This window comes from Drosophila gunungcola (genome assembly GCF_025200985.1).
Source record: "Drosophila gunungcola strain Sukarami chromosome 3L unlocalized genomic scaffold, Dgunungcola_SK_2 000005F, whole genome shotgun sequence".
Lineage (NCBI taxonomy): Eukaryota > Metazoa > Arthropoda > Insecta > Diptera > Drosophilidae > Drosophila > Drosophila gunungcola.
In genome coordinates, this window is record NW_026453180.1 from 473,657 (window position 1) to 491,541 (window position 17,885).

Consider the following 17,885-nt stretch of genomic DNA (forward strand, 5'->3'; position numbering starts at 1 on the left):
ATAGTTTAGGCTTCCGATTTTATTTTTGAAAACAAATGCCGTTAAAAAAAGCGCTATGACATCATCAGTTCCATCACATCAAAACAGCTGACGCTGATAAGCCACATAAATACAGAGCAAGAGCGCAGCTTGGAGCTTTTATGCTCTCCCCCTCCTTTTCGTTCTCTCCCTCTCTCCAGTGTTGAGGAACTCTTAGGTACGTACCAAGATACAAAGCTGACTAAATATATGTTTACTTTATACACCTTTTGTATCTTTTTATTTGAATAAGGATTTCTGTCTAGAAAGATGATGTCCTAGCTATTATATAACATTGTATTTTAATAGATAAAATATGTTTTTTTTTTTTGATATGACAGTTCGGTTCAATTTATTTGTACATCGGCTAGGTACAATGTGCCGGTTCCCTACCCAACACTGTTTCTCGCAGAGCTGTCGCAAGGTTTCCTCGGTCTCCCCGATTTCGACGCCTTTCAAAACGCAGTAAGCTCTCGTTGCGAACGGACGTATCCCAAATAACTTGGCTTTAACCCTTGCGCTCCCTCCGTTTCATTCCGCGGCATAACATTCCAGTGGACAGTGGTGCATTTAAGCCATTCGAGCCCAAGACCAACCTACATTTTAGCTCCCTGCAAACCCGTTTCTCCAGCAAATAACAAAAATGGCATCCAACCGAGCTGCTAAGTCTGGTTTCGCCGCCGAGGCCCAGCGCAAAGTAAGTACAACAAAAAAAAACACCCAAAAAAAAGAAAAACCAAACAAAACAACACAATAAACAAATTGCCCCCAAAAATCCGCTTTGCATGGGTGTTCGAGTGAGTTTGGAAGCTGCATTGACTTTATTTGGCGCTATGACGCCAAGTTTTTATCTGCTCGCGCCAAATGCCAAAAAATTAGCTATAAATGGTCTTGAAATTGCCAGCGTCTAACAAGGAATGACCTCATTTCGTTGATAAGTCGAACGAACAAGTATATATGTATAGTATGTAAAGATATATACACATGCACATGTGTGATGCATGCGTAATTTGAAAGCTTGAAGATGATTTAGGTGATTTTAAGGCATTGTCAGTGCAGGTGATTCAGTTCGAACTAGGGAAACACAGTTCTGCGTTTATAAATCAAACCATTAGTTGTCAAAAGCAAACAGCTATAGAAATTTCGAGTTCTGTATAATGTCTTGGTGAACATTAGATCTTTTAATGATGAACTCATATCCATAGTTATCATAAATAGTGGAAATAATAATAAATTTATTCGGGAAATATTTCTTGTTCTGGTAAATTAATTAACTTAAATCTTCATACTTTTTGATTTTCAATCAAAGAAATTTTTTTTTATAAATATCTCAAATTCCAGTAGTCCAGCTTTCCCCTTTGTAAATTGACAACATTAGTTTCGTCCATTAGCAGCACTTTGCATTTAATGCACTCATACAAATGCATCGGTTTTTTTTTTTTTTTTTGTGGGGGGTACTTGTAGCACTCGTACCCTTCGACAATTTCGCCCTCGTCGAGTCGGGGTTACGCAATTCAAGCTGCCCCTGGGCAAGCCAGAGTGAAATTGTATATGTCGCCGGCAAAGGGGATTAAGTGCAGTCCAACAAAATCAACAACAACAACAGTTACAACATTGCCCAAACAAAAAACGAAATAAAAATGGGTATAGAAATGGGTTTACCATATCCGAAGTTTTATATACCCTTGATGGGTTTACCATGCTTTAGTGTTTTACCATGCTAAAATATTTAGGTTTTGTTTTTCTTGTGCTTGCTTATCTGAAAGTTTGCTACCCGGATTTTATTTTCTTATGTCAGCCATTTACTAAAAGACCTTGTTTATCGGTATTATCTACACTGGCACATTTTTAAAGTACACTTGTTGTTAAAATAATAGTATACGGTTAATGTTGCTAAATTTAAATTGTAAATTAAATAATTTCATATTAAATCTATACAAAGTGTTTCTGAATATTTTTTTTTTACAAATCATAATATTTTGAAACCTACTTAAATTTTGACCTTAGCTTTAGGTTTGTTGCGAATAGGGGATAGGTAGAACCTTTTCATAGGGTATAGTGTACAAAATAGAGAATGAGAAGCGAGTGTTTTTCAGTTTCCGCGATGCCTGAAAGCGCAGCTGCTGGTGCGACTTCAAACCGCGATCAAATGGCTCCCCAGGAGCAAAAGGCGATGATGTCATCCCACCAGCTGCCTTTCCTTGGTCCTCCTCGTTTCCTCCCCGATCCACCAAACTTAAAGCGTCTTTAGTTTTGAGCAATTTTGAATGAGTTGCCGGTCTCAGGGAATCGCTCATTTTTAGTGGGGGTTCGAGTTTGGGTTTGGGTTCGGGTGCACGGGTGTACGGGTGACAGGAGGAAGAAGCGATAGCAGCACCTTTTCCAACACATGAGCACTTTAAACTGAGTATGTGGCGTAAGCAAACAGCAAAACAAAAGTGAGCTAAAAACGTAAGAAAACAAAATTGTTGTTTGCCCCTTTGGGTTCTCTATAGTTTGAATGCTTGCGTGTGTGCTTTTCCCGACTTTAACGGCGGCAGTCACCGACAAATGGTCATGGATCTCAAATTTCGGCCAAGGGATCAGTTGCCCGTTTAGTTTAGTTTAGTTTAGCAACCCTTCCATCAGATCGCAGACCACCTTAATTACGGACCAACTTTTCCAACTCAAACCACCACCTTTCCTCCCATTGTTCTAGTTAGAAAGGTTTCAAATTACTCAAAATATTTTAACATGTTGTAAACAAATATTTAAGAAGTAACTTTAAGGCTTAGAACGATAATTTCTTTTTAGAAAATGTTTTAAAACTAAAGCGGAGAATTAAAAAAACTCGAATAAGCTTATTACTTGGCAAAGCTTGAATATTTAACAACTTTTTAAAACTATGTCTGTTTATAGTTTTAAAGAATTTTCAAGTTACTTAATGTTCAGAAAATTACTAAAAAATGGGGCTCTAAATTGTGAGATTTAATTATTATCTTGTTATTCATCAACTTATTTCTTAAAATTATTTAAAAGTAGACTTAGTTTTAGTACCTAAAACCCGTCTACTTATAGTTTTTACTTTCAAATTTTAATAAGTAATATGTTCCAGGCATTACAAAAAGTTCGACTCTTAAAAGTCTGGCTGTAATTGTGATCTTGTCCGATTCCCCTCATGTTCACTGCTGTATCTCAGCCATTGGAACATTGGCCACGTACTAATCACCTGGCCGCTTTTGGAGCTAAGAATCCACACTCAATTAGCGTGAATATATAAAAGTGCCGTGTACATTTGTACATCCGCAGCACGCAACGTAGCCACCGCCACCTCTCGCTATATCTATATAGGTATAGGTATAGGTATTCTCTATCAGTACGGGCGACACGTAAATGGAACACTTGGCCCACATGAACTCCGTACTCGTAGTTGTAGCTGAAGTCATAGCCGAACTCGTACTCCCCTGCCAGATGGGGATCGGAAAATAACCGCCTGGAAGCCCCGTTGTCGAACCCCCTAAAAAAAGTAACACTTGTTGGCCGTCAGTCAGTCACCGTCATTTTTAGATAAGCCATAAAAAGTCGCGGGAGGAGGTCGACGACAACAACGGTTTTATCATAAATCAAATGTTGTTTTGGATTTCCGGTGAAACTTTCAGTACCGAAAACACCTCGACAAATAACTAGTAAATGGAATTCTCTCTCGCTTTACTATATGTGGCACCCCCAAATGCCGCCAGAAAAGGCACTCGCGGATCAGGGCTTACAACTCACTCAACCTGGCCATAAACCAGACTTCAAAATCATATAATTGACCTCGTTACATTTTTGCGGATTTTGTTTATGTTTTCGCTGTGGCATTTTTGTCGTTTTTCCATTTATTTACCGACTCGAAAGATATTGGTCAGCAATTGTCATGGATCATGACACATCGCGAAAGAAAGCGAAATCGAATTCGGTTGGTAGTGAATAATCGCCAGATCTGGCCATTCCAATGGATTGATTTTTAAAGCCGTGCTTACGCAATTGAGTGGAGTGAAGTGGAGTGGAGTGGAGTTTCTGTTTGTGATGCGTCAACTTCTGCCAGCGCGATCCCTTTCAAAGCACACATTTAACTAATCATCACCATCTACGCTAAAATATTGCCAAAGTTCAAATCCAAGCCATAACGATGCCATGACATCATCGGCTTCAAAAAGCCATCAGCCAAGCAAAACGTGCCCCTGTCTCTTTTCTCTGGTATCCTACAATGGATTATTATGCAATGATCATCAGTCTGGGTTCCTCGCGGGTTTTAAGCTAAATTTATACAGATATACTCGTCAGATGGGCGGAAACTTCCGTCAAATTTGCGCCTGGGATTTCATTTGAAGCAAGAAACGTTTGTAGAATTTTAGAACTACTTATTTTTGCAAATTATTTTTATAAATATAAGTTGGTCTTGATTTTTTAGAAATTTCCTTTAAAGGGATTTTTAAAATATTTTTATATAACACTGTTATAGATATTTATTGAAAAACGTCAAGTAAATGATGATAATTTCTACTTGACGTTTTTCAATAAATATCTATAACAGTGTTATATAAAAAATATTTTCTTTATTTCTAGAAGGATAATTATTTTTCAAACCTCGAATTTGTAATATTCTAGACTGGTTGTAAAGCTGTTTTAAAATATATCCATATACCCTATCATTAGTAACTATTTTCAAAGCACCGGAAAAAACTTCCATTACTCTTTGATCTTTAATTTGGCGTGAACTGAGAACCACTAATAGAATTCTTGGAACTCTCACTCAATTGTGAAGACTGAATCATGATAAATAAATAAATAGTTATGTGGTAGCCAAACATTTTCACTTTCCAAGTGGCGTAGGTGTGAATTAAATTGAGTTAACGTGGGTAGGCCCTCTCCCAAGATATTTGTTATTTGAAGTTTGGGTTTGTGCTGACCCACAGTTTTTTTTTTTGGTCTTTTGGAAAGCGGAGAGGAGTATGCGGGAAGCTTGTTCAGCCAGTGCCTAATTTTAATTTTAATTTCTCTAAAAGCCAAACCAGGCTTGGCTTAGCATGTCTCGGCCACTAATGCGCATTGCGTGTGGAATGCCATCCACCCAGAACGTACTTGAAAAAAAAAAGAAGAGGCCCAACCCCATATTACATTGTACATCATAAGCTGGGAAATTAATTAGGTTCTTTTGAGGCTACTGTGCATTTCATTGTCACGCCGTTTTGTAATCGTGGTTAATTCATCAAGTGACCCATAGACCCAAAAAAAACAACGAAATTTGGTCAGGAAAAACATAAGGAAACCGTTAAACAGACATCATTTCTAACGGCCAACGATGAGCAATTTCAAAGTTCCGCTTCTAATTATTATTTTTCATGTTTTTTGTGCGCCTATCAACCGGCAGCTTTCAACTGGAATTCCTCACTCTCGATAAGGCAACACGTTCTAACCAGCTGTACATATGTTTTTCAGAAAAATATATATATATGAAAGCATTATGTACTGCTGTACTTTTGCCCCGACATTCGATCGTCGTTGAATTTCGAGTCGAACTTATAGCGCTAAACCAAACAAAAAACACAAATGAAACTCGCTGGCTTGCTGCTGACTCATTAAAACAGCGCTAAAAATATTTTAATAAGCGATCCATCCTCCATTGCTTCAAAGAAAAGACAATAACTAAGCTATTCTCCATCATTTTTCATTTAGTTCCGAACATTGTTTGTCTGCCGAGCAGAGACCACCAACTGTCAAATTTGTTTTGGATTTTGGTTTGGCGAGATTTGTGCTTCGAAAAACGTGTAAGAAACGATCGGAATTCATTAGGCTCTTAACGGCTTTTGGTTTACGATATTATGTATGAGAATAGTATGCATAAACTGGCCGCAGAATCCCATAAACATATTTAATTCTAATCGAAATTTATTCATCTGCCCCGAGGGTGTCAATTTATGTGCCATCATCAGGGGCTCTAAGTTATGATCATCAACTTGTGGCTGCGGATTCCCTGATTCTCGAACAGAATGTCAATCAAAATTGCTTTTATTAATTGTCTCACGCCTCTCGACGGTTTTCTCCCCGGTTTCGATGATGAATGATGCTGTTATTTCGGTATCCATTCTTTTCTCTTTTCGGGCTCTAATGAACTTACCGCTGCTGTTAAGTGGTAGACCGTTATGGCCGAAAATTCGGACAAAGCTATTTGGCCAACGGTCTATTGCAATTATTGATAATCTTTAGTTTCTGCGATAAAGCCATTTCAACCTGATTTCCATATTCTGCGCTTCTATTTCGCATATCTCGATGAGAGATCTGCGGTTTTTATTGGGCTCGAACAGCGAAAAGGTCGTAAATTGTAATGTTTCGATAAGCCTCGACTACCGCTGATGAAAAGGGAGAGTTGAAATTAGATGGAATGGGATAATAGAAGTACACATAATGTGTGCAAAGTGCATTCACCTTCATTAAGCACACACACAAGCACGGAGAAAGCTTCTGGTTGTGGTCTGTATTTCACTTTTTTACTGCATCACTCCTCCAACTCCTCCAACTCCTCCGCCCCTTCAGTTGCCTTCAATTTACGAGTTTGCATTTCCCCACGGCCAACGATAAGGAGTGGAATACAACTCAATTGGCGACAATCGTTCCATTTGTTTTCTCTGAGATCATTCGTTTTAATAGACCTGCCAGTCAGAACAAAAATCACACAAATACTAAAAAAAGTAATACAATTGTGGGTAAAATTTTAGTGTTGTTGGCTGATTATTGTGGTGGAAAAACGTCAATTGTGCTATTAATAAATATTCTATCAATAGACTAATTGAATTACATAAAAAAAAAACACTCAGCAAAATAAGATACATATAGATAAAAAAAATAAGAGAAAAACAAACAAATATAAGCTAGATAACTTTATATTTGCTAGTACTATAGAAACAAACTTAAAATCCCTCCCATAAATAAAATGTTTTATTAAATTGTAAAAAAAAAAAACTTCAAGATTGTATAGAATATTATTAAACGCCACATACAATTTAACTTAATATCTTAGCTTAAACATAGCATTATTTTAATTAATTTAAATTTGGCTTCAATTATTACCAGTTTTCAAACCTTAACTCCTATAATTTTAACTGCCATTGTCTATAGTACTTGAACTTTCTGGTAAAATGGCAGCTAATCTAAAACCGTTAGCGACAGCAATTCAATTCAATCAAATAAAACTAATAAATACGTGTTAAGTGAGTCGCTGCGATATGACCCAAAGTTTGCTAAACATTTTGATTTTGATTTTTATTGGCAAGCCGAATGGAAACCCAACACGCAACGCTTTTGCGGTTTGTTTTGGAACTCCGGCTTTTGTGGTTTTGTTGGTTTTTTTTTTGCCAATCGAGTGGAAATGGCAATAGAAGCTAGCTGCTCAACAAGTGGCTTTTGGTCTATGGCCAAAATCGGTGCGAAGGACGCCCAAGCGGCCGGCAAACTTAAGGCCAAATATGGTCAAGACGCTCAGATATAAATATATACATAGTAGAACAGCCTCCCAGTCGAAGCTATCGGCATTGGCAAATATGGATACTTACTATGCGGCATGAGAACATTTGAACGTGACTGACTTTTATAATTCAAGCAAATCGAATAATGGGGAGTGGCTGGCTGGCTGGCGATCAGGGAGAAATGAGAAATGAGACTGAGAGCCACAATCTTATCCTTATCGGAACTTGAAATATAACCGCCCAATTGTCACGAGGGAAATGGTGGAGAGAGTTGTGTTTTTATAACCAATTAATGATAAGTCTGCTATCAGCAATATATCATGAGATAAGCGGGGGGAAATGGTCTGTACTTGATTTAACCCCCGATTGGGACTACTTCAGTCTACCGAGTGCAGCAGCCAGAGCAGGATTAGCCAAAAATGTACCAGTCCAAGGTTATTTTACCCCCAAAAAAATAAGTAAAATTAAAACCAGTCCTTAACAATTTCCCCCATTTTCAAACAGATCAACTCAAAGTACAGCGAGGAGCTGGCCCAGGAGTCCCTGGAGTGGATCAAGGCCGTCACCGAGGAGCCCATCAACACATCCGGCGACACCGACAACTTCTTCGAGGTGCTCAAGGATGGCGTCATCCTGTGCAAACTGGCCAATGCCCTCCAGCCCGGCGTCATCAAGAAGATCAACGAGAGCAAGATGGCCTTCAAGTGCATGGAGAACATCTCGGCCTTCCTCGCGTGCGCCAAGAACTTCGGAGTGCCCACCCAGGAGACCTTCCAGAGCGTCGACCTCTGGGAGCGCCAGAACCTCAACTCGGTGGTTATCTGCCTGCAGTCGCTGGGTCGCAAGGTGAGCTGATAACTCCTCTTTACATTGAAGATTGGGAAACAAATTTGCATTTTATAAGTAAAACAATGGATTTTGTTTTCTTAACAAACCGATGAAATTTACGATACTGATACTAGATATTGCAAATATCCGTTAAATACGAATATATTTTTTCATTAGCATTTAAAAAATCTTGCTTTATTTAGCAATTTATAACAATATATTAAATATACTTTTTTTTATTATTATTCCAAAAATCTTGCTATCTAATAACTAATAATTCGAATTTAGAAAACAAAATATTTTAAAAGAATTAAATTTAAAAAAAAATGTATGCTGTAATTTCATTAAAAAGTAATTTCTTTAGTTTTTCAAAAAGGTAATGCTTGTTAAGACTCTTAATTTTATTTCCATATTCATTCCTTTGGAAATATATGTAATGATTATGAAATTCAATGCAATACAGAAATTTTAACTTATCCATGACCGGTTTTGAAAAAGTTAAAAATATTAGATGTGTAAAGATTTCAAAATAGTATAACCCTATGCAGTGATGAACAAAGTAAAAGTAGAGCTCATAAAAATTTGTTTAATTCTTTTCATAATCAATTATATTTTAATGATACAAATAACTAAGCATTACAGAAGTATTTATTTATTACTGATAGGTTTTAACCCTTATCTCTTGGTTAATAATTTTTAAAATACTTTTGTTAAATAATATTAATATACTATTTCTCTTTGCAGGCCTCCAACTTCAACAAGCCATCGATTGGCCCCAAGGAGGCCGACAAGAACGTGCGCAACTTCAGCGATGAGCAGCTGCGCGCCGGCGCCAATGTCATCTCCCTGCAGTACGGATCGAACAAGGGCGCCACCCAGTCCGGAATCAACTTCGGCAACACCAGGCACATGTAGATTTGCATCCTGGATCCAGGATCCTCCGCCCATCCTCCGCTCTCAGACATTCCGCAATAAAAGACCAAACCAAAACGCCAACATCTTCCGCAGCCGCTTTTGGGTTCCACACTTCTTCACGTTTTGAGCTTGATTTGGGAAAGAGACCCAAAATTATATGATACGGATATATATTTATGATACCAATTTGTATTTGTATTCCAATTGACCAGGCGTATGCTGTTATGTAATAACATAAATTACTTTAATTTAATATTATTAAGTACTCGTACATACGGATCTTAGGATGATTTATTCTATTTTCAACATTTGCATTTGCCACACTATCATTTTGAATAGTTTCGTTCTATACTATAAAGAAACCGCACTCAGATTCTGTGCCATCGAAGACAGTTGAAAAATTGTCCCAATGCAAATCGAGATAATAAGTGATCAACGGATCGAAAACGAAATGAATTGTGTTTAATGAAAGTGTCTTCTATCGCGTAGAGTAACGATTACAACGTTGTTTCGAACTAACCACCTGAATATCAATCAAAAACACCGAGCATTTAAAGTAATGTATTTACAGACAGAGAAAATATATGTATTACACACCTTTTGAATGATCTATTTTAAATAATGTCCCCTGTTGAAAATAAATAATTATTCTATTAACATATATGGTCGTTTTTATTATTTTCTTGAGTATTCGAATGGATATCTGGGAGGTAAAATAAAAACTTGGAAGAACTTTTTAAAATAAGGCGGAATAGTCATCTATTCCAAAGGTATTTAAATATACTTTTCGATTTTTGAAAAAGTTTATATTCTTTCATTTCTAAAATTCAAAAACAACCTTTTAAAACTTGCTTACGTTTTAAATAAATGCTTATAAATTAAAAAAAAAAAAATTCGTTTCAAAAATAATTAATATTTAAATAAAATTATTTAATTTTTAATTTCGAAAAAGTTCGACAGAGACCAACTTTTTCCCACCAGTCTTTTTTAATTAAAAGCTTTTAAATAAAAAAAAAAATTTTGCCAAATTGGCTTTAAAAAACCCATTCAAGAAATTTCCTTTTTTTGACCATATCGGTTTTATAAACGAAGTTATGAGCTCAATCCCCCTCGCTACACCCATGAATAAGTATTATTTCTACAGTTAATTGGTATATTTCCACATAGCACTCAAGTATGTTTTTGTAGTATATTTTTTTAGACCTCCCATTTGGCGGCAAATTCAAAAGACAATTTCGTTTTGTAACAATTACATATAATTTATTTGATTTCAAAACAAATTAATTGTTGCATGCGCTGACATCCATAACCTTTTGCGGCTTTCTTTTCGAACGATTCGATTTCGCTTGTAAATTAAATTTCCGGGGCATTTAAAAGTACGCAGACATCGAATAACAATTATAAAATAATTTTATACGATTTCGCTTATATAGAATAGAACATATTGTACAGTCGTTGACAATGTGTGTGTTTGCATGCATGCATTCACCTAGGAGTATTTTGATAAAGATTCGAGACTTTGTTGGCTAATTATAGACGAATATTCAGCAATTAAAACTAAAGCAATTATATTCGAGGCGTTGTAATACATGGTTGTTGTTGTTGTTGTTGTTGTTGCTCTCTTGTTTGTGAGTTTAGCCTGCGTTTGTGGACTGCAGCAGTAGTTCGGCGGCGACCTCTAAGCTCCAGTTGGTCTGCTGCAGGGCCTGTTCGCACTGGGGTCGCCCAGCCACGCCCAGCCGCGCCAACTGATCGATCTTGTAGTGCCTCGTGGCCAGGGCCACATCGCCGCTGGCCGCTCGTAGGGCATTGCGCACATCCTGCTCCACCGCCGAGCTGCCCAGTTCCTGCATCAGCTGCTGCAGCTTCTCCTGCTCGCGTCCGTAGTCCGAAGGCACCGGAGCGTACAGCTGATGGGCACCCTCCAGCTGCTGCTGCTGCTGCATCCGCATCTTCTCCATCCGCCGTTGGATCTGCTGGGCGGAGAGGGGCGGTGGCGCCAGTGGAGCAGGTCGCGTGGGCCGCAGGTAGTCATCCTGGGTCACCTCATCGTACAGCACGGCGCCACTGCCGTTCGGCACTTGGCCGTAGTAGGTGGATCCTGCCGTGCTGGCGGCCACTGCATCGTACAAGGAACCGGAGGAGGCGTATGCATTGTTCTTGGGTGCCACCACCCTATTAGATATAGCCACAAACGAATGGTTTGACTCCTGATGATGATTCTGATAGATCTGCTCTTCTAGCTGCTCCGGCGGTGGATGCGCATAGTACTCGGAGGAGGTGGAGGCCACCTGCTCGTACCAGATGCGATTCACTACGCTCTGAGTTGTGGCTGCCGCTGCTGCTGCCGCCTCCAAATTGTTTTGCTTGGGCGAGGCCGTCGACGAGGGACTGGAATGATTCGAGTGGCCTGTGCCGCCGGCGGACACTCCGTTCTTGAGGGGCGTGAGATTCTGTTTGTACACCATGTCCTTGCTGGCATACATCTGCGTGGAGTTGCGCTGGTACTCCTCCTGCGCCCGGTTCTGTCCATTGCTGTACATGTCCTTCTCCAGTTCGGCAATGAAGGATTTGTCCAGCAGCTTTCCATCTGCAGGAGGAGCCGGCATCGGTTCCAAAGTTTGGCTACTCATGGTGTCATGTCGTTCCAGGGCAAGATTACTGAGATTTAGCTGCATTGCCGCTGACTCCAGGGCAGGTATGTTCTCCTTGTTCGAGTTGGAGCCACCAAAAAGGCTCTTCCTGACCGAAGGACTGTTGTAGATGGGCGCTGGTGGAGGAACTGCCTCTAGGGATTGATTGAAATTCGAGTAGAGTGCCACGGCAGTCTCCAGATTTGTGGTGTCGAAGGGATCCCGCTCCCTTGCAGGCGTCGCCAGCTGCTGTTGGTGAAGGTCTCGCTTCTGGACAAACTCCATGGTGTTCGAGTAAGTGGGTGGCATCTGATACGGAGGCGGTTGTAGGCGACCAGGCGAAGCTTGGATATAGTAAGTGGGGGAGGCATTCAGTTCCCCCGATCCACTGGATTCGGCCAAAGTGGGCACATCTATGGGGGCATCCAGCAGGCAAAAGGAACTGTCCGCCTGCAGAGATGAACTATCGCCTGCTCCTTCCGCTGCTCCGCCACCACCACCGCCCAAAGGTCGCATTTCGGGCGAAATGTCGATGAGGATGCCCTCCTGGAGGAACTGCGGCGGCGGAGGACGCTGTGGACCCACCACGGCTCCCTTGTGCTTCACCGCATTCCGTCGCTGGAGCCCTGCCGCCGCGGCCGCCTCATTGACCAGTTTGTTGTAGGCGAACTGCTTGCTAGACGTCGACTTGCGCTCCTTGGCGTGCGGCTGGTTGGCCAGTGAGGCGCACTTCCGCTGCCGATCCTCACCGTTGGCCATGGCAGCCGCCCCGCCCCAGCAGAAGCCAAAGGGCGAGGAGGACGTGGAGCCGTTGGCCATGCTGCTCCGCATCGCCACATCCCCGGCAGCACCCACTTTCCGCTGCTCCAGCAGATTCCGCGGAAAGATTCCAATGTCGAAAGTGCGCTGGTTCTGGCCCTTGATCAGCTTCAGCTCGTGGCGGCCATCGATGATGGCAATGGTGTCGCCGGGCTCTATCTGGAGGCCCTTGGACTCGTGGTGGCTGCGGCAGGCTCGCATTACAGGCGGTGACATGCTGGCCAGATATTCCCTGTAAAGCAGGCAACAAAATTAGCATACAACTTTATACTTAAAGCTTAGGAAACCTACTTGAGAGCGGCGAAAGTGGGTCGCTCTGCGGGCGTCTTATCCCAGCACTGGAGCATCATGGCGTAGACGTCCGGTGGACAGGCGTCCGGCTGATGCAGTCGCTCCCCCTCGCGATCGATCTTGCGCAGGATCTGTGAGCCATTCAGACCCACCCAGGGATCCTCGCCGAAGCTGAACATCTCCCACAGCGTCACGCCAAACATCCAGGTGTCCGAGGCGTGCGAGAACTGCCGGAAGCGTAGCGATTCCGGAGCGCACCAGGGAAAAGGCACCTTCTTGTGCTCGGACATCACATAGCAGTCGTCCTCCTGCGGCAGGGCGCGCATCAGGCCAAAGTCTCCGATCTTGATCTTGTTGCCGGCGGCGAGCAGGACATTGCGGCAGGCGAGATCGCGATGCAGGAAGCGCTTCTGCTCCAGATAGGCCATGCCGGTCACAATCTGCACCGACCAGTTCCAGATGATGGTCAGCGAGGTGTGGCGGCACTGCTTGCGCAGCGTGTCCAGCAGCGATCCTCGTTCCGCCAGCTCGGTGATCATCATCATGGGCTGCGACAGCACCACGCCGTACAGCCGTACCAGATTGGCGTGATCCAGGGCGTGCATGGCCTGAACCTCGCGAAAGAAGTCGTCTATGATGCCCGGCTGGGTGAGATTGTCCGACTTGAGCACCTTAACGGCCACCGGGATGACCTTGCCCGCCGGCGAGGCACTCCATTCGCCACGTCGCACCACGCCGAAGGATCCGTCGCCCAGCTTCAGACCCATGGTGATGTCCTTTTCGTGGATGAGGCAGGTCAGCTGGGTGCCATTGCCCTGGTTGGATTCTCGGGCGGAGGAGGACTGCTTCTTGGATGAGGGCTGCTTGCCGCCACCGATCAGCTTGGACAGGATGTTCTTGCGCCACTGGTGGGCCTTCTTTTTGCGCACCGCCTCCATAAGCCGGCGAATGGCCGGTTTGCCCAGGCCACAGCGCTCCAGGTCATCGGGCAGCACATAGTCGAAGTGCGCCAGCCGGGTCACCTGCAGATCGTCGCGAATCCTGTCCAGAAACTGCTCCAGCTGCACCTCGCGCAGCAGATCCTCCAGCCAGGCCGTCTCGCCACTGAGGCAACCGCCACCGCCATCTGCCGCCGAAGTGGAGGTCATATCCTGGAAGAGCACACAACGAAACCCAATCAGTTGAAGGCAATCTCGAAAACATACTGATCGGTGAATGAACTGTGGTCAAGGGTACTCGTACTCGGTCAGTAGCGCGATCACGTAATCCCCGCGCTGGGCGATAAAAATTGCTAAGGGGGCAACGAAAGTGTGCAACATTTATGGGCACAAATAAGCAATTCCACATGTTGCCATGCATAAAAGGTGACGCAAAGAATTCAGTGATTTATGACGACATTCGGCATTTATGAATCTAAAAGTTAAGTCTAGTGGATTATATATATTAATTAGATATTGACAAACCAATGCCTTAATTAAGTCAATCTGATCCATCTAAAAAAAAAAAATTTTATCCTAAAAAGAATTTTAATCTTAAATTTATATTTTTATAGTCCACGCTTCTCAGAAACCATTTAAACTTAGAGAATATATTTTAGAATCGAGCATAGATAAGAACTCTGTGATTTTCAAACCAAAGTTTTTAGAACCAAATGATTGTCAAGCAAATAGCAATAACTTTTAACATTCCTAAAACTTTATCATGACCGTTTTTCCGCGTATTTGCTAAGGCCAGCGGATGTGAGCGGATTACGGGCCAAACTATTACTTAATTCTATGAACTTCGACAAAGCAGTAGGCTATTTTGAGCAATACTTGTTGAATATATATGACTGTTTCCAAGAGGGGCCAATGCACACAAAAGTGGATTTGTGTAAATATGTCCCCACATGACGTTACGTTTTCTTGGCAATCCACGTAAACGCGTTGCGTCACCTTGTAAACCCCCATCCGGGATGAAATGGTTGTTAAAATCTGATAGGGGGAAATTGAGGGGAACTCAGAAGGCGGCTTGAACTCTGGCGCGTGCTAAAGTGGAGTTTATTTATAGAGCGCAACAGAAGGTGAGCAGATGGGAAAACATAAAACGAAACCGATATGCATGCCCCTAAGAGTCCTGCATGATAATGCCTATTGTTAACAAGCGAATAATAGAAATTACACTTTGCGGCGACAGTTTGACTAATTATTCGGGCGGAAACTGGAATTTAGCGGATGCGAGAGGCAGACAGTGATGGCGAAAAGAGACAAAACAACGCCCAGTTGAGAGCAGGTTATCAGCTGTGTAATTAGATACAGTCAAACGTCCATAACTAACCATCTGTCGTTAAAAATATATTTCAAAAATGGTGACTCCGAGGTACACAAATAACCCAGGTACAAACACTTTCCTGTTGCATTCTATATGGCGATTTGAATACAGTCGAACTTCCTCAACTCAAACAAAACAGAATTGCTATGGCGTTTAAGGATTTTAATATGTTCCATCTTTTCCCCGTTATTGAACTTATCTTTAAATATTCCACTGTCTATAATCAAATTTTGAGAAAATAGAATTGGTACCATCAAATATTTACAAATAATGAGAAAGGGTTTGATGAAAGATTTAAAATACATTAAATTAAAAAATAATGAAAAGATACATTTTATACCATTGCTTTGAATCCAAAGATAGTTTTGTAAGAAAACAAGATTTGTATCTACAAGATATTTTTAAATATGAATGACTATATTTCAGTCATAGACCTACAATACAATTAAATATATAAAATAAGATATTTTATTTATCATCTTGTAGCTACATTTAAATATAATCAGATCAATAAGTTCACTGAAATACCTTTTATATATTTTAAATTTTATATATTTTAAATTTTATTTATGCCATTTTAATTTTATTTAAGTCAGATTTTGTCCCTCAACTTTAGTTGTAAATATTAAAATTATTATCTTTTCAATATGTACAACTATGAATGCCAAAAGTTAAGGTCGATTTAATCAGGTGGGGGGTTCCACTGTATGACAACTATCCCACCCTGAAATCAATGAAGGGGCTAGGCTAGTCCGTTTGATGTGTTTGTTCAACATTTGTTTAATTTCCCCGGGGTATTCGAAAGGGCTTTACTTTTTAAACTAACAAATACTCACCAAATTTTAAGAGGTGATTGTTCCGTTTACAACTTTACAGCTGCTGCTGCTGCGACGCTGGCAGCGCTGCTTCTGCTACTGCTTCCGTCGACGTCGCTGCACTTGGATGAACTTGCCAACTTGGAGATACTTCCTGTCTGGATGCGAACAGGTTGGCCAGACAAAAGATGATGCGACGGTGGCAAAATGGAAGTGGATATGGAGATTTCGTGGCTTAAAGATGCGAAATTCGATATGCGAGGGCCAGCCGTAGTCGTTTGCACGTGTGTGTGTGTGTGTGTGTGTGTGAGCGCTTTGTTTACACTCGCCAAATGAGCAGCTGTCTGCTGGGTTTTCGGATTCGCTGGCGAGAGGTAAGCGGTCCCCTCATGACGCCGCCACTTTAATATTAATTTATAGTGCACACACAAAAACAATGAATATATTTGCTTTCAACAACGCCAGCAAAAGTCCCCCTCCGCCCCCGCCCCCTCTGTCGTCACAGGTTTTTGCACAATTTCACACAGACACGCATTCGCTGCGAATGTATTTGTGAAATGCACGCAGAAACAGCAACGCAAATCGCAGGTGCCACGAAAACAGGTAAAAACGTAATTCTTTTTGCTTAAATTCACTTGATTCGTTAATTTGTGTACGTTTACTTTGTTGTTCGCGGAAAGCGGGGCTTAAACAATAAAGAGCGTTTAATTTGCGATTGAATTTGAAAACAGAGGTGGGTTAACAACGATGTTTTTATAATATTGATAAACGATATCGTGCTGTAATCGATGATTTCCCATCTTTAACGGTTCTTTGCTAGTCTTGGATCAAGTCTTTGCTAACCGCGGAGTGAGTCCCCGCTATATTGCGCTACGAACGCTTTTAACGGACTTTTTATTACGTTACGTGCTAAATTCGATATAAAAGTTTTGTTCTGTTATCAATAATTAAAATTTATAATAATGAAAATTTTGTTTAGTGGTTGAACAAAAAATCATGAATTTAATATTTCTAATAGTACTTAAATAACAATACCTATTTGTAAGTTAAAAGAAGTCTTTTTTCTTAATTCAAAGGCGACCATTAAAAAATATAAATAAATATTAATCATCCTAATTTCTGTTTTTAACTCAATTTAAAAAAAACTTTTATTCTATCGGAGGAATGATTCAAATTAAAGAATTTTTGCTTATTTTGCATTAATCACAATTTATTTACATCCGCATTATTCTTCCATAAGAGTCACCAAAGTGGTTTCCAAAGTAATTATTTACATTTGTTACAAATAGGCAACATTCCTTCTGTTTTACCCCAAATGAGTTGTTCCTCCCTTTTAAGACTATTTTAATCAAACTAACAACAAATAGATATTTAGATATTTCTATGTAGAAAATAAAAAATAAACAAAAATATGCAGTTGTTTGTTATACAAAAAAATATTTGTTATCATATTTTTTGTATAACAAGTCTTCTAAAAACAAACATTTGACTGATTATTTGTTTGTCAATCCTTTTTCAGCCACATCCGGAATGTTTCACTTCTTAAGAGTCAGTGTCACCCGTGCTTAAATTATATTAAATTGAAGATTTCGCAAGGCATTGCGTGAGAAGTTGCCCCATTCAGAGGCACATAACTCTACGATCCGAGGCGGCCATCAATCAACGGTATGGAACGCGGAGCTTCCTATAATCTCAAATCCCCATATAGCGACGAATGAGTCGTGCTTGGGTGCTTATCAATTCAATTGAGTGCGCTGTTATAATAACAATAC

General features: G+C 40.8%; 2 protein-coding genes across 3 annotated transcripts; one reads left to right on the forward strand and one right to left on the reverse strand.

The window, feature by feature from the left end:
* Positions 1–462: 462 nt before the first annotated feature.
* On the forward strand, positions 463–9,906 carry LOC128259202 (myophilin). 2 transcript variants are annotated; one of them, XM_052991449.1, is made up of 3 exons: positions 463–715; positions 8,007–8,348; positions 9,075–9,906. In XM_052991449.1, exons 1-3 carry the CDS (start codon positions 662–664, stop codon positions 9,243–9,245), a joined length of 567 nt encoding a protein of 188 aa, XP_052847409.1. In that variant the 5' UTR covers positions 463–661; the 3' UTR covers positions 9,246–9,906. The 2 variants fall into 2 exon arrangements, with proteins under 2 accessions (XP_052847409.1, XP_052847410.1); XM_052991450.1 differs by lacking the exon at positions 463–715 and adding an exon at positions 7,784–7,936.
* Positions 9,907–10,478: 572 nt separating this feature from the next.
* On the reverse strand, positions 10,479–16,570 carry LOC128259561 (activated Cdc42 kinase Ack). The gene is made up of 3 exons (XM_052992032.1): positions 16,135–16,570; positions 12,989–14,139; positions 10,479–12,929 (listed from the first exon to the last, which is right to left on the reverse strand). The coding sequence occupies exons 2-3, from the start codon at positions 14,134–14,136 to the stop codon at positions 10,880–10,882; spliced, it is 3,198 nt and encodes a 1,065-aa protein (XP_052847992.1). The 5' UTR covers positions 14,137–14,139; positions 16,135–16,570; the 3' UTR covers positions 10,479–10,879.
* Positions 16,571–17,885: the final 1,315 nt, after the last annotated feature.

Bases quoted from the DNA above. Each gene is read 5' to 3' on its own strand.
- LOC128259202 (XM_052991449.1), top strand. From the start codon at position 662: ATGGCATCCAACCGAGCTGCTAAGTCTGGTTTCGCCGCCGAGGCCCAG. The intron at 716-8,006 runs GTAAGTACAACA...ATTTTCAAACAG, and splicing joins CCGCCGAGGCCCAGCGCAAA to ATCAACTCAAAGTACAGCGA. The intron at 8,349-9,074 runs GTGAGCTGATAA...TTCTCTTTGCAG, and splicing joins TGCAGTCGCTGGGTCGCAAG to GCCTCCAACTTCAACAAGCC.
- LOC128259561 (XM_052992032.1), bottom strand. From the start codon at position 14,136: ATGACCTCCACTTCGGCGGCAGATGGCGGTGGCGGTTGCCTCAGTGGC. The intron at 12,930-12,988 runs GTAGGTTTCCTA...CCTGCTTTACAG, and splicing joins CCCACTTTCGCCGCTCTCAA to GGAATATCTGGCCAGCATGT.